The 22,486-nt window shown below is 50.2% G+C and overlaps 1 protein-coding gene across 1 annotated transcript in view; it reads right to left on the bottom strand.

Moving 5' to 3' along the window:
• The window catches only part of kcnh5b (potassium voltage-gated channel, subfamily H (eag-related), member 5b), a 474,329-nt gene extending 452,127 nt beyond the window's left edge, over positions 1-22,202 (bottom strand). The window contains 1 exon segment of the mRNA XM_038775353.1: positions 21,992-22,202. Within this exon segment, the coding sequence (XP_038631281.1) occupies positions 21,992-22,064 (73 nt within the window). The 5' untranslated portion in view covers positions 22,065-22,202.
• Between the last annotated feature and the right edge of the window lie 284 nt (positions 22,203-22,486).

The following is a 22,486-nucleotide window of genomic DNA, read 5'->3' as shown; positions in this document are numbered from 1 at the left end:
CGGACCGAGCGGGGGGGGCGGACCGGGGGGGGGGGGGCCGCCCTGGGGGGGGGGCCGCCCTGGGGGAGGGGGGCCGCCCTGGGGGAGGGGGGCCGCCCTGGGGGAGGGGGGCCACCCTGGGGGAGTGCGGCCACACTGGGGGAGTGCGGCCACCGCGCATGCGCTGGTTGGCGCCGGCCCAACTGCGCATGCGCGGGACCCGAGTCTGGCGCCCCCTAGCACATGGCGCCCCGGGCAACAGCCCGAGTTGCCGGTGCCTTGAGCCGGCCCTGTCATGCACCCATTTGTAACAAATAAGAATCTGTCTTTGAACCCTTCATTTCAAGAAAAACATTGTTCATTTCTGTCCTCTAAATGTATCTGTGATCAATACTCCCCATTTTTTACCTGAATACATTACAGCTGGGAATGTTAAATGCTCAGTACTCCCAGTGATTTAGCCCGTTCTCTGTTATTGCTACTATATCGTAATCGCGGTGGGTAACTGTACCTGCGGCTCACCAATCTTATTTTACTGCACTCTGTGTAGTTATGCACATGCACCCCAAACCCATCTGAGGCTGCCGGGCACTTTGCCCTGTGTGATTCCTCCTATTTCTGAAGTACCCGTTATTCTAATGATGTTTGTCTCCTCCAGTCAGCACCAAAGAGTTACAAGGTACACAATGTTTACCCTGGTGCCACTCCCCTGCCAAATTAGTCTGAACCTTCTCCTGAAACAAGAGATTGAACAAGTCCAGGGAGCTGTAGACCAAGGCAGGTTTATCTCAGTTAGCTGGATGGCTTGTTTGTGATACATTGTTTGTGATGCAGAGCAAAGACAACAGTGTGGGTTCAATCATCGTACCAGCTGAGGTTATTCATGAAGGCCCCACCTTCTAAACCTTGCCCCTTGCCTGAGGTGTGGCAATCCTCATGTTAAATCACCACCAATCAACTCTCCCCTTCAGAGGGCAGCCCATGGTCGTCTGGGATAGTGGGAAAGGGTTGTCACACAGAAAAGATAGAAGGCAGTGAATAAAGTTAGCTTATTGGAGGAGGAGGACGATGAGGAATTTGAAGAGGGGGAGGAGGCGAGGAGGAGCCCTATCCCCATCTTTATTCAAAATAAAATTACAAAATGTTAAAACATTTCCCAAAAGATGTGTGACTTCAATCAAAAATGGCAATTATTTGGCTATTGCTCACCAGAGACAAGACTCGCTGAAGGACTTGCTTTGAGATTATAATGGACGGCTAGGTGATTTTCTCTGTTCTAAGAGACTCCTGGCCCTCACGTAGTAAATCGGTCACCAGTACGTAGAATACAAAACAGTACAGGCCGTTTGGCCCACAATGTTGTGCCGAGCATTTATCCTAATCTAAGATCAACCTAACCTGCACCCCTTCAATTTACTGCTGTCCATGTGCCTGTCCAGGAGTCACTTAAATGGCCCTAATGACTCTGAATCCACCACCTCTGCTGGCAGTGCATTCCACACACCCACCACTCTCTGTGTAAAGAACCTACTTTTGACATCTCCCTTATACCTTCCTCCAATCATCTTAAAATTATATCCCCTCGTGACAGCCATTTTTGCCCGGGGGAAAAGTCTCTAACTATCCACTCTATCCATGCCTCTCATCACCTTGTACACCTCTAACAAGTCACCTCTCTTCTTTCTTCGCTCCAGAAAAGCCCCAGCTCCCTCAACCTTTCTTCATAAGACATGCCCTCCAGTCCAGGCAGCATCCTGGTAAATCTCCTCTGCACCCTCTCCAAAGCATCGACATCCTTCCTATAATGAGGCGACCAGAACTGGACACAATATTCCAAGTGTGGTCTAACCAGGGTTTTATAAAGCTGCAGCAAAACCTCGCGACTCTTAAACTCAATCTCCCTGTTAATGAAAGCCAACACACCATACGCCTTCTTAGCAACACTATCAACCTGGGTGGCAACTTTGAGGGATCTATGTACGTGGGCCCTAAGATCCCTCTGTTCCTCCACACTTTCAAGAATCCTGCCTTTAACCTGTATTCAGCATTCAAATTTCATATTCCAAAATGAATCACTTCACATTTATCTAGGTTGAACTCCATCTGTCATTTTTCAGCCCAGCTCTGCACCCTGTCAATGGCCTGCTGTAACCTGCAACAGCTCTACAATGCCACCAACCTTTGTGTCATCGGCAAACTTACTTGATGTGTTGGGTATGCTGGGTCTGCGAGGACTGCGTTTACCATAGCAGTGAGAGTGACAGGCTTCCAACACTTGAAGAAATGTAACTCTATTTTATTGAACTCTTAACTATTAAACATACTTTAACTGTGGGTTGACACTATGCTGAGTTGACTGGAGACCTGAGGCTAACCTGACCAGACTATCTTACGACCACATGGTGGATGTTCCAGTTGTTGCTCACAGGCTCTGGCTGTCTCAGAGGCTGGATCCCAAGAAAGCGGGAAAACTAGTGCCCTCTGGCTTTATAATGGCCGTGTCCTGTCTGGTGATTGGCTGCTGTATTCTGTGTGTTCATTGGTCATCCTGTGTGTCAATCAATGTCTGTCTGTGCACCATCATATACTTGTGTGTATATTATGACATTACTAACCCACCCTTCCACTTCCTCATCCAAGTCATTAATAAAAACTACAAAAAGCAGAGGTCCCAGAACAGATTCCTGCGGGATACCACTAGTCACCAACCTCCAGGTGGAATACTTCCCATCCACTACCACTCTCTGTCTTCTTACAGCCAGCCAATTCTGTATCCAGACAGCCAAATTAAGTATATGGGCCTACCACTCAGGTGGACTCCTATTGTTACCCTCCACATCCTCAGACATCTCCATCATCTTAGACGGGGATGGGGCTCCTCCTCACCTCCTCCCCCTCTTCAAATTCCTCATCGTCCTCCTCCTCCAATGAACTAACTTTATTCACTGACTTCTATCTTTTCTGTGTGACAACCCTTCTGCTGCTACATATTGTGGAGCATATAGCAAACAATCACCATCCTTAAACGTCGTGGGTGAATGCTGGAGTACTCCTCCGGACGATCAAGGCATGTGAACCAGGTATTCAGAGGGCCAACAGCCTGGTCAGTGATGTTTCTGGTCTGCATATGGCTGCCATAAAGTATTGAGAATCAGCACAGATAGTGCCCGATATCTGTGGAGCGGCCCTTGCCTGCCCAATCAGGCCCCACCCCACCACTGTGACAGTGTAAAACATGCTCGCTCTTTTTTTTTTGTTCAAAGTGACTCAAGATGTGGACTAAAACTTGGCTGTGCAATTAGCGAGCTACACGTCGGGTTTCAGTCAGAGCTTGACAGTGACAAAATATTGGAAAATTCTGCCCAATATTTTGGCCTCAATTACTTTTTGTGGTAGCAAATTCCATAGGCTCACCACTCTCTGGATGAAGAAATTTCTCCTCATCTTAGTCCTAAATGGTCTATCCTCAGACTGTGACCTATGGATCGGGATTCCCCCACCATTGGGAGCATCTACCCTGTCTAGTCCTGTTAGAATTTTATAGTTTTCTATGAGATTCCCCCCTTATTCTTCAAAACTCCAGCGAATATAATCCTAACCGACTCAATTTCTCATCATACATCAGTCCCGCCATCCCAAGAATCAGTCTGGTAAACGTTTGCTGCACTCCTTCCATAGCAAGATCATCCTTCCTCGGATAAGTAGTCTAAAAGTGCACACAATATTCCGGGTGTGTTCTCACCAAGGCCCTGTATAAATACAGCAAAACGTCCCTGCTCCTGTACCCAAATCCTCTCGCCATGAAAACCAATATATCATTTTCATTTTTCACTGCCTGCTGCACTGCATGCTTACCTTCAGTGACTGGTGTACAGGACACCCAAGTCATGTGGCACATGGCACAGATCCCTCCAACCATTTCTCTGGACACACTTAAACTTTTCCTCCACTAGGTCTTGGTCCTGTTAAGATAGGACCTGCTGATACAGTACACCCTTCCCTTGACCTATTGGCCTTCCTCCTACTTCTCCCTCTTGCTAGGGACAGAGTGCAGAGGAGGTTTTCCCGGATGGCAGGATTGACGGAGTAGAGATTGAGTCGGTTAGGATTATATTCGCTGGAGTTCAGATGAATGTGGGGGATCTCTTAGAAACCTATAAAATTCTAAAAGGACCAGACAGGTTAGATGCAAGAAGGATGTTCCCAATGGTGGGGGGTGACCAGGACCAAGGATCATAGTCCAAGGATACGTGGTAACTCTTTTATACTGAGATGAGGTGAAATTTCTTCACCCAGAGAGTGGAAAACCTGTGGAATTCACTTTCACAGGAAGTAGTAGAAGCCAAAACAACATCTTTTAAAAAAGGAGTTAGATATAGTTCCAAGCACGAAGGGGGTCAAAGAATATGGGGGAAGGTGCGATCAGGCTATTGAGTTGGATGATCAGCCTTGATCATAATGAATGGTGGGGCAGACTCGAAGGGCCAAATGGCCTCCTCCTGCTTCTATTTTTTATGTTTCCTGATGTGCTCTGGATTGGCTGTGCCAACACCGAGTTGCATCGGTTCACTACGGATGCACATTGCTCCCACTGCAGTGCCTCTATGGCCCCCATGCAAGATGGTGCTACACCCATTTTACCAAATTGTTTTGTTCTCTGCTCACTCTTCCCTCAACGAGCCTGGCACTCTATGGAATGGATAGCTTTCATTTTTTTGTGCTCTCAAAAATGAAATCACTCCTATTCAGAGGCCTTCTGAGAAGTTGACAACTTCTCCACAAGGTCCTTAGTCCTATATGACAGGGTCGGTCATTTGCCTGACGAAAATCCCTTCCTCCTCAGCTGTCGTTTTAAATGCCCCGCCTATTTGGGGAACCACACACGTGCAAAACATCCCACCTCTTCCCATAACACCTCTCCCCACCCCCACCAGTGAAAATGGTTCTGCCAGAATTGGGGGCAGTACATCCGGTTCCAGGGTCCATGAGTTTTCTTGACTCTGTGAAAATCCAGGCTTCTGTCTACCTCCTACAATGGATAGATGATAAATAGAGCCAGTGTTCACATCGGCACTTTCCTTTCCAAAACACTGTTAGATATGTACAAATCACCCTGCCGAGGGTGAAATGCACTCCCACATTTTCACTGCTTGCCAGTCTGTATATTAGTTTTCCAATAAAAGGTGTTTTTGCGAGTTATTTGAAATCGGCAGTCTTAGACACTTGACACAGAATTGCATCAAATTTTAAAGCACACAAATAGGCCACAGTCAATGTCATTTATGCCAACATTTATGCTCCATAGCAACCTCCTCCCACCTTGCTTAATCTCACGCTTCCAATCCTTTCAATCTCGTGAATGTACCTGAATTCCCATTAAATGTATCTGTGTTATATATCTTGCTGTGTTATCTCTCTTGACTACTTCATGTGCGAGCACTTTCTGATTGTGGTTTCAAATGAGTACGTTTCTCCCAAAGGTCATCGGTGACTATTTTATACATTTATATTTGTTTTATGATCTGGGACTCCCCCACAAGGGGAAACTCCTTTTCTACATCATCCCTATCAAACTATTTCAGAATATTAAAGATCTGATCACCTCTCAGCCATCTCGTTTTTGAAGAAAAGAGCCCTAACCTGTTAAGTCTTTCCCAATAGCTTTGCCTCTTAGTTGTGATATCCTTTATGTAAATCTTTATTGCTCTTTCATCAGCGCCTTATATCGTTTTAGCTATGATGAGACCAGATCTAATCACAGTTCTTTAAATGTTGTCTAACCACAGATCTACACTCGTCTCAAAAGGAACTGTGCTTTAAATTCAAAGTTATTCTATGTAATCTAAGAACACTGCTTTCAAATAAACTGCAGGATCTCTTTCATTGGGAAACTAATGCAAGTATCCTACTGGAAAACATCTAACCTACAATGTGAAAAGCTGCCCAGGTATGTCCTGTCCACAAAAGTCCCCGGGCAGAATTCTCCCCCCGCCACGCCGGATGGGAAAATTGCCGGGGCGCCGAGCGAGTCCCGCCACGCCGCCCTGGCACCCGCACGTGATTCTCCCAACCCCCCAAACCGGCGCGGTGAGATTCACGGCTGGCCGCTGGGAGAATCGCCGCTCGCCGTTTGTAACGGGCGAGCGGCGATTCTCCGGCCCGGATGGGCCGAGCGGCCTGCCCAACACGGCAGGTTCCCGCCGGTGCCGTCCACACCTGGTCGCTGCCGGCGGCCTGTGGGAGGGGGAGGGGGGTTCTTGCACTGGGGGAGGGCCTCAAAAGAGGTCTGGCCCGCGATCGGTGCCCACTGATCGGCGGGCCGGCGTCTCTGAAGGAGGACCTCCTTTCCTCCGCCGCCTCGCAAGATCCATCCGACATTTTCTTGCAGGGCGGCCGCGGGGAGGACGGCAACCGCTCATGCGCGGTTCAGAGAATAGCGGGCTGCACCAGTTTGTCCCGCGACGCCAGACCGACGCACTCCCGCTATTCTCCCAAACACGCAAATTCTTCAGATCGGCGTTCCCGCTAAAAAACCCGGCTCTTCCCCTGATACAGTCAAAACCGCCCCCCCCCCCCCCCCCCCCCCCCCGCTATTCTCCGGCCCGGATGGGCCGAAGTCTCGACGTCGCCACGCAAGGTAACGACGTCGGCGATCACACCTGCTTTTAAAAGTCGTCAGCCAGTCGTGCTGACTGACGAGAGGAGCGAGGAGGTGAGCGGACCGCCGGAGTCTGGGCAAACCGGGGAAGGCATCCCCGAGAATGCAGCGACCAGTGGGAGGGGGCGGGAGAGGGGGGAAGGGGGAGGGGGGAGAGGAAGGGAGGGGGGGAGAGGGAGGTGAGGGAGAGGGGGGGAGGGAGGGGGGGTGAGAGGGGGGAGAGAGAGGGAGGGGGGAGAGAGGGAGGTGAGGGAGAGGGGGTGAGGGAGAGGAAGGTGAGAGGGGGAGAGAGGAGGGGGGAGAGAGGAGGGGGAGAGGGAGGGAGGGGGAGAGGGAGGGAGGGAGGGCAAGGGGGGAGAGAGGGAGGGGGAGAGAGAGGGGGGAGAGAGGGAGGTGAGGGAGAGGGGGGTGAGGGAGAGGAAGGTGAGAGGGGGAGAGAGGAGGGGGAGGGAGGGGGAGAGGGAGGGAGGGGGAGAGGGAGGGAGGGAGGGGAAGGGGAGGGGGAGAGAGAGAGGGTGGGGGAGGGGGGAGAGAGAGGGAGGGGGGAGAGAGTGGGAGGGAGGGAGGGGGGGGGAGGGAGAGGGGGTGAGAGGGGGGAGGGAGGAGGGGAGAGGAGGGGGAGAGGGAGGGAGGGGGAGAGAGGGAGGGAGGGAGGGGGAGGGGAGGGCGGGAGAGAGAGGGTGGAGGAGGGGGGTGAGAGAGGGAGGGGAGAGGAGAGGGAGGGAGGGAGAGAGAGAGAGGGGAGGGAGGGAGGGAGGGAGGGGGAGGGGGAGAGAGAGGGAGGGGATGAGAGGGAGGTGAGGGAGAGGGGGGTGAGGGAGAGGGGGGTGGGAGGGGAGAGAGAGGAGGGGGTGAGGGAGGAGGAGAGGGAGGGAGGGGAGAGAGCGGGAGGGGGATGGGGATGAGAGCGGGAGGGAGGGGGAGAGGGAGGGAGGGAGGGAGGGGGAGAGAGAGGGAGGGGAGAGAGGGAGGGGGAGAGAGAGGGAGGGGGAGAGGGAGGGGGGAGAGGATGGAGGGAGTGACTCATCCACCCCCGGTTACAAAATGTCAGCCACCCTGCCATGGCATGACAGTCACGAGGACACGGCCGCTGGTTGCCCTGTGGCTTACGGCCACAGGACACTGACGCACCGGTGAGGAGGACATAGTTAACTGCCCGTTGGATGCAGAAAGTGACCAGGGGTTAGGCTGGCCGTGTATCAGTAGCGCTACCAGGCCACCGGGATACACGGGTATCCCGTGGATGCCGAGGTGTCGAATGACCTCCATCTAACTTGTCATTTCTCTGCCACCCACCACCCTTCTGTAGGTTAGCAAAACGTATGCGAACAGAACGGCTATGTTCAACGCAGTGGTTGGGGCTGCTGCACTGCAGATGGAGCAGCGTCCACAGCCACAACCAGCAGTGGGTGCAGGGCCAGCTGCAGCAGCAGAAGGAATGGCCGAGGAGTTGCCAGTCGTTGGGGGGGGAGGAGGAGGAGGAGGAGGAGAAGGAGAGAGTGAGGGTGCTGCCAGGGCGCCAGAGGCGACGACCGAGGCCGAGGGTGTACCGTGCCCGGATCTCTTTCCAGACAATGCCGGACATCATCTGCAGGAGGAGACTCCGGTTGAGTAGAGAGACAATGACACATATCTGTCACCTCGTGGTGCACCTCGCGCATTTGGAACGGGAGGATGACACGCTATCCCGGTTGCCGTCAAGGTGATGGTCGCTCTTAACTTCTATGAGGCCGGCTCCTTCCAGTCTCCGAGCAGGGACCTCTCCTGGATCTCCCAGTCATCGGTGCACAGGTGCATCCGGGATGTGACCGACGCCCTCTATGCCATCGCGGACCGCTACATCACCTTTCCCGAGGACCGAGCAAGTCAACATTCACGAGCTCGTGGATTTGCCAGCGTGGCCGGGATACCGATGGTGCAGGGGGCAATCGATTGTGTTCGCGTCCCCATGCGCCCACCTGCAGGGGACAGGGAGGTCTTCACAAACAGGAGGGGGACATACTCCATGAATATCCAGGTGGTATGCGACCCCCACATGAGGATCATGAACGTCTCTGCAAGGTTCCCAGGGAGTGTGCATGACACCTACATTCTGGCGCAGTTGTACATCCCTGCAATGTTGAGAGACGGCCCCCCCGGCTGAGGGGCTGGTTGCTGAGCGACAGGGGTTATCCGCTGAGGTCTTGGCTGATGACGCCTATACGGAGGCCTCAGACCAATGCGGAAACCCGATACAACGAGGCCCATGCAGCAACCAGGGGTGTGGTGGAGCGCTGCTTTCGTCTCCTGAAGATGAGATTCAGGTGCCTGGACTGCTCCGGAGGGGCCCTGCAGTACCAGCCTGTCAGGGTCGCTCGCATTGTTGTGGTCTGCTGTGCGCTGCACAACATAGCGATGCAGCGGGGAGATGCCCTGGTGGAGGAGGCGGATGGAGAAGCCAGTGGCAGTGGTGCCAGCACAAAGGAGGAGGAGGGGGAGGTTGGTGGAGTGGCGGACGCAGCATGCAGACAGGACCCGGCTGCTGGTGATGCCCAGGAGGCTGCACGACGGACTCGGCGAGGACGGCGGGCACGCGACACCTTGGTGGCAGCAAGATTCATGTGTCACGCGCGACAGCACCGCTGAACACCAACACTACCACCTGCATCGCCAGTCGCACAGACGGTCAACACACAACTACCACCACCACCACCACAATCCCCCACCCCCCCCCCCCCCCCAAACCCCGCACCCCCGCTCTGCGTACACTGCTCCAGTTCTACATCACCCTTACCACTGCGGCACAACGGTATGGCACGACATTGATGGCAGTGTCAGCGGTTATGATCAGTGCCATGTTGAATGATGACAGCCCGCTCTGCGATGAGCTGAGAACTCAGAATCGTTAGACAAAGTCTGACTCACGGCAATAGCTGAACCATCCACCTCGGTGGCCGCTGAGTTCGTCACATGCCCGCATGGGGTAGCTGTGGGAGGGGGTGGGGGAGGGGGGGGGGGGGGGGGGGGGGGTCTGCACACCCGGCACCAAAGTTTCACTGCTCGTCAGCCCCAGAGACACTCGGTCACCATCACGATCCCTGTGGCAACGGAACAATCACACAGTCTTACAAGTTAGGTGCAACAGTGAGTTTAATGGTTAACATAGTTTACAGATGCCCTAGCCCCTACAACTAATCTGTGCGCTTCACCCGTGCCAACTTACTTTGTGTCCCTCTTCGTTGCCTTACGGGCCCTACCACTACGTCTAAGTGATTCCCCAGATGATACAGCAGGAGTGGAGGAGGACTGCTGCGAATCGCCCCCTTCGACATGTCTCCCCGTCGGCACTCGTTTCCTGAGGCGACCCGGCCTTGATGGGCCAGGCTGTTTTGCGGGCGTCTCGGATGACATGGTGCCACCCTGCTCTGCCCGTTGCCCACCCGATGCACCAGGGATGGGACGGGGGGAGGCCGAGTGTTCAGGGACGTCCCGTGATGGAGTTAATGGGACGGGCCCCGAAACCTCCTCCTCCCTCGGGGAGCCCGGTGGCCCCCGGGCCTCACTTTTGGACGGAGGTGCGAGCGGGGAGCTGCCCCGTCGCCCCACCGACACCTGGCGCTGCCAGTCCTGGAGGCCTGCAACGGTATCGACCAGGGTCCGAAGGTTCGCAGAGACGGAGTCCAGGGAGTGAGACATTCCCGCCAGGGACTGTGCGACAGACGGCCGTGGTTGTTCGGCAGCACGTCCTCAGGAACAGAATGAAACGGGGTTATTTAGAGAGGCTCGGCCGAGCAGAGTGTGAAGGGACAGAGGATGGGGGGGGGGAGGGGGGTGTCCAGTGGGTAGAGTGTGAAGGGACAGAGGATGGGGGGGTGGGGGTTGTCATGCAGGGTTGTCTCACTTGGTTCAGCACCTCCAACCTCGCATTGCGCGACCTCCCGGGTGCCAGGTCCCCCAGCAAGGTCCAGTGCCCTCTGCTCGAATGTGATCAGGGGGTGGAAAATGGGTGAACCCCCTCCGGTCCTGTTGCGCTCCCGGTTATTAGATATAGACATAGAATTTACAGTGCGGAAGGAGGCCATTCGGCCCATCGAGTCTGCACCGGCTCTTGGAAAGAGCACCCCCACCCAAGCCCAAACCTCCACCCTATCCCCATAACCCAGTAACCCCACCCAATACGAAGGGCAATTTTGGACACTAAGGGCAATTTATCATGGCCAATCCACCTAACCTGCACATCTTTGGACTGTGGGAGAAAACCGGAGCACCCGGAGGAAACCCATGCACACACGGGGAGGATGTGCAGACTCCGCACAGACAGTGACCCAAGCCGGAATCGAACCTGGGACCCTGGAGCTGTGAAGCGATTGTGCTATCCACAATGCTACCGTGCTGCCTATTGTGAGCAGTCTTGTCCTGTTGAGGGGGGCATAGATAGATCATCAATTCGGCAGGTATCATCAGGGCGTTCACATATTGGCAAAGGTTGGGGGGGAAAGTTGGAACTAACCATTGCATCTCTCCAGGGGGTCGCAGCGCTCATGTGGTCTGTGACTACTTGGTTACCCACCCTCCACTCACTCTGCCCCCCCCCCCTCTTCCCCCCCCCCCTCATGCTGGGGGGGAGGTGGGTGATTAAGTACTTGGGGGGGGGGGTTGTTGTGACCCGGGGGCACCCTCTAGGCACTTACCCTAGAGGCCCTGATGAAGTCATGCAGCTTTTTGCGGCACTGCTCTCCAGACCGAGGGGTCTGCCCCACAGCACAGACTGCAGTGCCCACCTCACACCAGGCCCATCGCACAACGCTCGCAGGGTGGCGATGCCTCTTCTAGGGCAGATGATGCTCCTCCTCCGCTGAACCTCATCTAAGAGTGTCTCGAGGTCTGGCTCTCCAAACCTCCATGGCTCAACCATACTCGCCTCTTCTTCCGTTCTTCTAGCCGCTCGAGCCTTTTTACGGCGCAGAGCGCGTCATTCTTGCCGTCATTCGTGCGTCGCAGGCTTTTCGCGTAATTTAGCGCTGAGTCCCGCGGCCCCGCTCCTAGCCCATTTCCGGGGCGATTTCACAACGGCCTTCGCGATTTTCTGCGGGAGCGGAGAATCGCGCCCTAGTCTCCCGATGGGAGAATTGCGCCCCCATCTCTCGATTATCAGAAAAGTGACAGAAGGAGTCATCGACAGTGCTATCAAGCGGCACTTACTCAACAATAACCTGCTCACCAATGCTCAGTTTGTGTTCCGCCAGGATCACTCAGCTCCAGACTTTATTGCAGTCTTGGTCTAAATACGGACAAAAAAAATCGCACTCCAGAGTTGAGGTGAGAGTGACCTCAAGGCAGCATGAGACTGAGTGTGGAGCCCTGGCAAAATTACAATCAATGGGACAATACAGCTTTATTTATTCAAATACCCATTATTCTATTGTTTCACAGGAATTTCAGGATTTTAATTCTGGTTGCCTCAAGAACGAGCAAGGGAGCTGTCTTTATGTGAGCCCAGATAGATTGGGCTCAAGGTGAGCATGTTATCTGCTAATTCAAAGTGCCTGTAAGATAACAGTTTTGGATGGTGTACATACCTACTGTTATGTGCTGTTACTGTGGGCAGCATGGTAGCATATTGGTTAGCACAATTGCTTCACAGCTCCAGGTCCCAGGTTCAAGTCCCGGCTTGGGTCACTGCCTGTGCAGAGTCTGCACGTTCTCCCCGTGTGTGCGTGGGTTTCCTCCAGGTGTTCCGGTTTCCTCCCACAGTCCAAAGATGTGCAGGTTAAGTGGATTGGCCATGCTAAATTGCCCTTAGTGTCCAAAATTGCCCTTAGTATTGGGTGGGGTTACTGGGTTATGGGGATAGGGTGGAGGTTTGGGCTTGGGTGGGATGCTCTTTCCAAGAGCCGGTGCAGACTCGATGGGCCGAATGACCTCCTTCTGCACTGTAAATCCTATGATTCTATGATAACCCGCTGGGGCTTACAGGGTAGGGATGATCCACTTCCCCATGGTAGTGGATCATCACTACCCCATACAAGCTCCCCCAATAAAGGCTTAACTAAGTCCATGTGTCTTTGTATAAACAGGGAACTACTGGAGTCATGTATATAGTTAACGTGTTAAATAAAAATAAGTTTTGTTTTCTCTACAATATGGTGTGGACTCTTTTAGCTGTCCTTTACAAAACGGGCAGCGAGGATAAAGACTGGTTCGTTGTAGACACTACTGAGCCACCTCCCCATAGCCACCTCCCCATATCTTTTGGATACAGGTTCAAAGCCTACATATCTGAAAAATATTTTTGATGATTGCGATGTGCACAAAAGTAGAGTTTCCACTTTGGACATAATTCCAACACTAATCGCTCTTGTTTCAAAAAGTATTTTGTTCCCCTTGAGTTTCTGCTAAAGCTCATTTGCATATCAGCAAAAGCAAACTTTGCCATGAAACAGTACAATTGGGTAATGTTGTTAAACAAAATATTTTTAAAATATTGCTTTAAATTCCCTCATAAACTCAAGAGTGATAAATTAGCACAATTGATTAATAGAACTGATAATTGATCTATCATTTAAAAAAAAGCAATGTAAATGAGCACATGTGAAATGGCTTCTAAAAAATCAACTATTTTCTTGTTAGATTGGGAGTGATTTCATTGTTTTTGTTTTAAATGTTCAGATCCTTTCAAATGCTTTCCAATTAGTGTCCTTTTGTGCCGAATGGTTACAGCTTAATTTTTGAAGCCTCTTTGAAAGACCTCTTCGTGCAAAACTTTTTTTAAACTAGCACAAAGGATCATGCAGCTCGAGTTAAACTGAACTAAATTTGTCTTTAAAATTTCACAATCCTTTGAGCCACTTACCCCAGTATCGGGGGATTTGCACCCAGAGAAACTATTGCAACTGAGCAGAAGCTGCAGACGCATGCGCCAAAATTCTTAGAAACCCGGGAATGGGAGAGAAGCATTGGCGCTCTTCTGCCTTCAGGAAAAGGAAGTCTTCAAGATCTACACCTCCATGAGCTTCCCAGACACAGTTGAATATCGTGAACTGAGCAATTTTCCCAGGTGCCTTGGGCGATGCGAGCTGCACAAAAATCAATCGTTCCAATTACTTACAGCAAGTCCAGTTGCTCACTGGGAAGGTAATTCCAGGTTGACATTCAGCTTAAGACAGCAATCAGCTAGTTGTATATCTCTTCTGGGACGATGCCAATGAAGTCCTGTTACTTTCTAAGAACAAATAGCTGGCTTACACCTTGTAAATCATTTGAAAAGGAGACTGAATCCTTTTGCTCCTTGAGGTTTCTGCTGATCTAAGACTCCAAAACAATCACCCAGCTCACAAGCCTTCTTGATTTTACAAATGTGGGAAGATATTCAGTGCGCAGTGGTAGCAGTACCCTGTGTTTGAACCATTTTTCAACTGAGACTAATAAAGGGATTTCAAGGTTCCTAAATGCTGAAAATGCTGCTTTAGATTTTTTTTGTCAGATAAAAAGCTTAGTAATTGGTTTAATTAGTGTTTTAGTTGACGGCAATGATTTATTTCAATTAGGTTAAACTGTATATGGATAATGTGGGCCTGCAGTAATTAGCATTAAGTGCTGCATTGCTGCCTGTGGTAACACGCCACAGTATATGATCCTAATCTCGGGTCAACCAGCGAGGAAAGCTCTGACTTGCATAGGATTATAACCTTAATGGTGCACACAGGAATATCTCCTGGATTGAAGTAGTACACTTATGAAAGGGCATGCATACCTCTATTCAGAAACAAAGGGGGGCAAATTCAATTTTGGTCGAGGTGCAAAATGAGTGCCGGGCAGTTGGTAGGACGACGCACGACAATGCAGAATCGCCGAGCAGAAAATAATAGCCAAGTTCCACGCACATGATTACGGCCTCAACCGGGACCTTGGATTCATGTCGCATTACATTCACCCCCACCATCTGGCCTAGGCTTGCGAAATCCTACGAACTGTCCTGGCTTGAGACAATTCACACCTCTTTAACCTGGGATTACCCCTCTCTCCAGTTGCTCCATCTGAACCTGGAAAGACTTAATTACCTGCAAAGGCTTACATTCAAAACACCGTCTTGCATCATTGACTTTGTCTATATATGTTTCTGGAGCCCACCTCTTCATTCACCTGAGGAAGGAGCTGTGCTCCGAAAGCTAGTGATTCAAAACAAACCTGTTGGACTTTCACCTGGTGCTGTAAGACTTCTTACCATATTTTATTTCACATTGAATCTCTCACCCATCTCTCCTGCCCTTGCTGACCTATCCTACCATCTGCTTTCCTTAATATCTCAAATTGAATATGAATATCCTTGTGTTTAAAATACTCCATGGCCTCTCCCCTCCCTATCTTCAACACTACAATGCCTCTGACTTTTCTAGTCCTCTGACTCCAGCCTCTTGTACTCTCCCTCTCCTTTCATCCCATCATTGGCAGCCATGCCTTCTGCCATACTCCAGAATGTCTCCCTGATTCCCTCTGCCGATTTAAAAACCCTCCTCTTTGACCAAGCTTCTGGTTACATTATGACCATAAGAAAAAGGACTAGGAGTAGGCCATTCAGCCCATCGAACCTGCTCTGCCATTCAATTAGATCATGGCTGATATCATAGAATTTATTGTGCAGAAGGAGGCCATACGGCCCATCAAGTATGCACTGGCACTTGGAAAGACCCTACTTAAGCCCACAGCTCCACCCTACGCCTGTAACCCAGTAACCCCACCTAACCTTTTTGGACACTAAGGACAATTTAGCATGGCCAATCCACCGAAGCTGCACACATTTGGACTTGTGGGAGGAATCCGGAGCTCCCAGAGGAAATCCAAGCAGACGAGGAAGAACATGCAGACTCCGCACAGACAATGACCCAAGCGGGAATCGAACCCGAGACCCTACGCTGTGAAGCAACAGTGCGACCTACTATGCTGCCGTGCCGCCCATCTCCCAAACTCCTTCACTCCTTTGTCAATTAAAAACCTGTCTAAGTCAACCTTGATTATATTTAATGACCCAGTGACTACTGCTCTCTGTGGAAGAAACTTCAAAGGACAAATGGCCTTCTGAGAGAAGAAATTCCTTCTCATCTCTTTCTTCTAGATTCTAGTTCTAGGTTCATCCATGAGAGGAAGTATCTCTGAGCATCTACCCTGCCGAGCCTTCACAGAATCTTATGGTTCAATAAAATGACCTCCCACTCCTCTATTCTCCAATGAGTCTCGGCCCAACGTGCTCAATATTTCTTCCTACGACAACCACTTCATCCTAGAAATCACCCTGGTGAACCTTCTCTCAATGGCTTCCAATGCAAGATTATTCACTTAAATAAGCGGACCAAAACTGTACACTCTAGGTGTGGTCTCACCAATGTCCTGTCCAGTTGTAGCAAGATATATCTACTTTATGTTCCATTCCCCTTGCAATAAAGGCCAATAGTCCATTTTCCTTCCTAATTACCTGCTGTACCTGCATGCTAATGTTTGGTGTTTCATGTTCAAGGACACTCAGATCCTTCTGCACCACAGAATTCTGTGGTCTCTCTTCATTTAAATAATATTCTGCTATTCTATTCTTCCTCCAATCTGGACAACCTCACATTTTTCCACATTATACTCCATCTGACAGATTTTTTCCAACTCACCTAACCTATCTACATCCCTTTTCAGGCACTTTGAATCCTCCTCACAACTTGCTTTACTACTTATCTTTGTATCATCAACAAACAGTTGGTTCTTTCATCCAAATCATTGATATTGATCGTAAATAATTGATGCCCAGCACCGATACATATGGCACCCCACTTGTTGCAGCTTGCCAACCTGAAAATTATCCATTTATCCTGGTTTTCTGGTTCCTGTTACTTGGCCAATCCTCTATCCATGCTAATATATTGCCAAGACCATGAGCTATTATCATGTGCAGTTAACTTTTATAGAGCACCTTCTCAAAGGTATTTTTGATGTCCAAGTACATTACATCTACCAGGTCCCTTTTATCTTCCCTGCTTGTTACATCCTCAAAGAATTGCAATAAATGTGTCAAACTCCAAACTCCCGAACCTACAATTCTACCACTGGGCGGCAACAGCCGAGCGAGTAAGGGGATGGATCCAGGAGCCAGAGGCCGAGTGGGTGCGTGCGGAGGAGGCCTCCTGCATAGGGACCTCCCTCCGGGCCCTCGCCACGGCAGCACTCCCATCCCCACCCAAAAAACACTCCAGCAGCCCAGTGGTGACAGCCACCCTCCAATCCTGGACCCAACTGCGGCAGCAACTTGGCCTGACCAAAATGTCAGACAAGGCTCCCACCTGCAACAACCATAGGTTCACACCAGCACTGACTGACGCTACCTTCAAAAGGTGGAGGTAGGACGGAGGGACACTGACAGTCAGGGACCTATACACGGACAGCAGGATCGCAACACTGGACGAACTGACAGAGAAATTTCGGCTAGCCAGGGGGAACGAGCTACGGTACCTGCAGCTCAATAACTTCTTACGAAAGGAGACAAGGATGTACCCACAACCGCCACGACAGACACTACTGTAAGACCTACTGGACGCAAGTATCCTAGAGAAAGGGAACTGTAGCGACATGTATGACCGACTGGTAGAAAGGGGCGACACGGTACTGGACGCAACAAGAAAGAAATGGGAGGATGACCTGGGGATTGAGATAGGGTGGGGACTCTGGAGCGAAGCACTGCATAGGGTCAACTCCACCTCCACGTGCGCAAGGCTCAGCCTGACACAACCAAAAGTGGTACATAGAGCCCACTTAACAAGAAACCGTATGAGTAGGTTCGTCCCGGAGGTGGAGGACAGATGTGAACGGTGCCAAAGAGGCCCGGCCAACCACGCCCACATGTTCTGGTCTTGCCCCAGACTTGTGGAGTACTGGACAGCCTTCTTCGAGGCTATGTCCAAAGTGGTGGGGGTGAGGGTGGAGCCATGCCCGATAGTGGCGGTCTTCCGGGTTTCAGACCAGCCAGATCTATTCCTGGGGAGGAGGGCGGACGCCCTTGCCTTTGCCTCCCTGATTGCCCGCCGTAGAATCCTGTTTGGCTGGCGGTCAGCAGCACCGCCCAGAGCTGCAGACTGGCTGTCCGACCTCTCGAAATCTCTCCAAATGGAGAAAATCAAATTCGCCATCCGAGGGTCGGACGACGGCTTCCACAGAACGTAGGAGCCATTCATGCAATTGTTCCGGGACCTGTTTGTGGCCAACGAACAAGAGGAAGAATAGTCGGGTGGCCAAGAATCAGGGAAAATGGACGGGAATCGGGGGAAGGTAGCCGGGGGGAGGGGGGGTGGATATTGGAGGGGAGGGGTTACTGTTTTTCTCTGTTGTGATAAAATTTGTTGTTGAATACTTGAATAAAAATTAGTCCCAAAAAAAAGGAAGGACAAAGCCGCAAGCGACAGTCTTATGGTAACCTAAGGCCCAAAACCAAATTGTAAATAAATGCCTATAAACATGTGCCTCGGCCATATTGGGGAATGTAAAATATGTATGCCAGTTAAAGGGGGCAGCCACAGTTGTTATTATGAAGATGCTTACCTGTAAATATACATGTTAATTTTTGCGTGTTTGTTTTTCTAATAATTTGTAATTTGTTGGATATAAAATATGAAAACTCAATAAAAAACATTTCCAAAAAAAAATGTGTCAAACACTATTTCCCTTTCACAAAGCCGTGTCAACTCTGCCCGATTGTATAATGATTTTGAAAATGCCTTGCGACTGTATGTTTAATAATGGATTCTACCCTGTTGCCTCACGGCGCTGAGGTCCCAGGTTCAATCCCGGCTCTGGGTCACTGTCCGTGTGGAGCTTGCACATTCTCCCCGCGTTTGCGTGGGTTTCGCCCCCACAACCCAAAGATGTGCAGGGTAGGTGAATTGGCCACTCTAAATTTCCCCTTAATTGGAAAAAATGAATTGAGTGCACTAAATTTTTTTTTTAAATTAAAAAATAATGGATTCTACCACTTTCCCAATGGCAGATGTTTGACTAACTGGCCTGTGGCTTCCTGCTTTCTGTCTCTCCCTTTTCTTGAACAGAAGTGATACATTTGCAGTTTTCCAATCCAATGGTACCTTTCCAGAATTGAGGGAATTTTGGAAGGTTACAAACAATTCATCCACTATCTCTACAGCCACTTCCTTTAAGACTGTGGGATGTAGGTCAGCAGGTCCAGGGGACTTCTCAGCCTCTCGCCCCATTCGCCTTCCTAGTATGTTTTTTCCAGTGGAGCCAGATATAAAACACTTTTTCAAAGTCTCTGCCCTTTCCTTCTTTTTCCTTATTAATTCACCGAAACAAAAATGACCCCAAGCCACAGAAGGTAATATTAGGTTTGATGTCCATATGCTTGGTCAATGAGGTAGGGTTTAAGCAGCATCTTAGTGAAAGAAAGCAAGCTGGAGATGTATGGGAGCAGACATTCAAGATGCCAGAATTGGAGGAGCACAAGTTTCTCAGTGTTGTAGCACTGGAGGAGAGAGAGATTAGACAAGTGAGAGACTATGGAATAATTTGGGCATAACAATTTTTTTCAAACTAAGGCATTATTTAAATGGGTGCCAATGAAAGTCAGCAAGTGCAGGGGTGATAGGTGAACAGGACTTGGTGCAGCATATAAAGATGTTATCCCGAAGGGTTTTAAACTGTATCCCAAATACAGTAACCGCCTATAATTTTCTAATTTCACAAATGTTCACGGTGAAGACTATGTGATTGTCTTCCATCAATTTGCTAGGTTTTGTGTTCGGCTGTTTATTTTGCCCTAATAAATCAAATTTCACAACGTCCTTTGTATTATTTAGGGCAGCAGAGTATTGGATGACCTCAAGTTTACAGGGAGTAGAAAATGGGAAACCAGCCAGAAGTGCGCATCGGAATGAATAATCAAACCTGAGGAACAACGGATGAGGGTTTCAGGAGTAGATGAGCTGAGGCCAGGTTGGAGATGGGTGATATTGTGGAGTTGCAAACAGACAGTCTGAGTGATGGCACAGATATTTTTTGCAATCTGCACTTCAACACCGTTCCCATTGGAAATAAGAATAACATCAAATTCCATAATTTAATTTGTAATTACTGACCAGCGATCCAAACAGGCTCCCCGATGCAGAGTTATGGGAACAGACAGTAATGACTGAATCACCAGCAATCCTTGCCAACCCATTTACTAGATAGAAAGGTTATCTCAATGTTTTTTAATTGTATCCATTTATACAACTATTATTTATACTTTTTTTCAAATTCCTAACTTTCATTTGTTGATCCTTCAGTTTGGGTTAGGTTTTCATTTTGGCTGCTTTTGAATAAGTTGATATCCTCCCTACAAATTCGGAAACAGATTCTGTGTCTTTAATTTTGCAAGGTATACACTAAGACACAACATGCCTTGCTAATTTGTTCGAAGTTCCAAAGCAGCCCTGGTGCGTAGCCCAATGGTTTGTTGAACAAACCTCCACGTGCCCTTTCGATCCCCTTTCCTCTCATTTCTCCAGTGATGCATGGACAACTTTAAAAGAACTGGTTTCTAACAAGCGAATCCTGTCACCTTAATAAATAGATCAGCAGTGCTCATTAGGAAAATGGAGCTTTTAAGGGTTGATTTGCAGCCGGCTGTTGACGTATCGTATCAGTCAAACTGCTTGACGTCTTGTAAAGACTCTTCTCTCCAAAGTTAAGTTGCAGTGATTGTCCACGGGCACTGGTGTGCGTGTGTGTATGTGAGGGAGGAGGAGGGGGGGAGGGGGGGGGGGGGGGGGGGGGGGAGTCTGTCTGGTTAAGGTGTGGAGGTGGCATCGAGGTTACGGATGCCACTGCGTGAGGAGTAACAGCGACCCGTAATGGCAAGAAAAATACCACGGAGTTTTTGGTGGGCTTGTCAAATGATCCATTCTGCTTACAACCCGTCCAGCGCTGAATTCTAACTGAAATGATCAGAGCGAATGTAACCCTCTCATCGTCACACATGATTTGGACAGACCACTGCATTTTTCAATAGCCACCCCCCTCCCGTCCCCCTGAGCACAAGGTAGGCTGCCAGTGGTAACACACTGGGCCAAAAAGCTCTACATAAAACCCCTACAGAAGCAAATGTCTCGACATTTCCCCCCAGCTCTTCAAGCGCCAAATGTACAAGATATTGTGCGGTACAGTGAGTTATACAATTTTAAAACGTGTCTCTAATTAAAGTTCCTGCAGGATATAGGTGCTTTAAATGCTGTCACCTGCAAATACATCGTTCCTATTTTTAAACTGGCGCCTGCAGCTTTGGGAAATATCGCACATCATAAATAATATTTAGGTGGCTTTTTATTTTAAGTTTTATTTGTAAAGGGCGATGTGTTGAGTGTGGGTGAATGTTACAGTTGCCGTGCTATCAGTAACGGCGCGGGTTTCCATCAGCTCCCCACTGCATCCTTTCCACGGACCAAAAGTAATTTCGTTTATTCAATGTTTGGTGCTCTCCTCCTGCCTTTTAAATGTCTATTCCAAACAGACCGAAACTGGATTTGCAAGGGCGATTCGGGCGAAACTGTCCTGAAATCTCTCCCTTCTGCAAAACCCTTTTGGTCAGCTTCTGACGGCGCCCCTCTGCAAGTTCCTCGGGAGTTCAGCCCGTCACCTGCCCCATCGGTCTGAGCCCTGGGAGGGGGGGGGGGGGGGCGGAGGCTGAGGGCGACAAGTCTGTGGCCCAGAATTGAATCTTGCTTGAAAAATCTTTGTACCTACCCCGCGCAATCAATCCCCCTTCGCCTCCGTTTGATGTCAAACTCCTCGATTCGCTGCTTCTGGCACTTCCTTGTTGCTGGGGCGATTGCCTCGCTCGCTTTGTGGTTGAATCAAAACTAAAAATAACACTTACAAAGCATTTTGGGGACCTGACAGTGAGAATGGCGGTGCAGAGGAGAAGGAGCTTTCTGGGTTCGAACAGCTCCAGCCATTTGATATATAGATAGCTAGATACGCACAAGAAAAGTTCAATCGCTTCCCACGACGAGATCTATTAACAAGTGTCTCAGAAAATTACTTTTCAATCACACTTAACAATTCTACTCGTTTGAGTTGCGTTTGTGAAACAAAAGGACAGGTTCAACCTAAATCCCAAATGGATTATGCTTCTCATGATAGAACAGACATCCAATTCTTAGAGATGTTATTTTTACCTCACAGATACACATTCAGATAGATTAGTCAATCAACCTGTGTGCCAGTGGAAGAATGGAAGGCGGGGGGGGGGGGGGGGGGGTGAAGTGGAGGAGACACAATAAGCCCAGGGAAGAAAGAGCGGCTTCCCTCTCTCATTCACTGTCAAAGTGCCCGCGCTGCCAGGTGTTATCTTACCGCTGGATCGCCGGACAATGTTCTCCAAGAAAGTATTCTGCGGTGCCACCAGCCCTCTTTTTCCACCGGGCATCCTGGGTCTGCAGAGTTGAGGGGGGGAGATGTGGTGAGGGAGCTCTCGGCGAGTCCGGCCGGATGCTCACTGTTTGACGGGAATGGGCTCATGGCAGCGCCGGAGCCGCAGCTGCCGCTGCCGCCGGTCCATGGCGGGACTGGGAGAGCTGTCCCCAGCGCCGCGATTGCGCACTCCGCTCCTGACGCACTTCACCCCCCCCCCCCCCCCCCCCACGCTATTTTCACTGCTGGCTTCGAGGGGTGGTGTGGATGTGGGGGCATCAAACTGTCTATGGAGCACCCAACCCCTCTTCACCCCCCCCCCCCCCCGCCCCCCCAGCAATGCCTTTTCCCGCTCTCTGGGAAACCCAAGCCTACTCATCCCCACACCACACAGCAGTGCCAACCTGTGGGGTGACCCAATTCCCCTCTGGTGGTGTC

The sequence above is a fragment of the Scyliorhinus canicula genome, chromosome 2 (genome assembly GCF_902713615.1).
Source record: "Scyliorhinus canicula chromosome 2, sScyCan1.1, whole genome shotgun sequence".
In the NCBI taxonomy this organism is placed as follows: Eukaryota; Metazoa; Chordata; class Chondrichthyes; order Carcharhiniformes; family Scyliorhinidae; genus Scyliorhinus; species Scyliorhinus canicula.
This window is presented reverse-complemented; position numbering and strand designations above follow the sequence as displayed.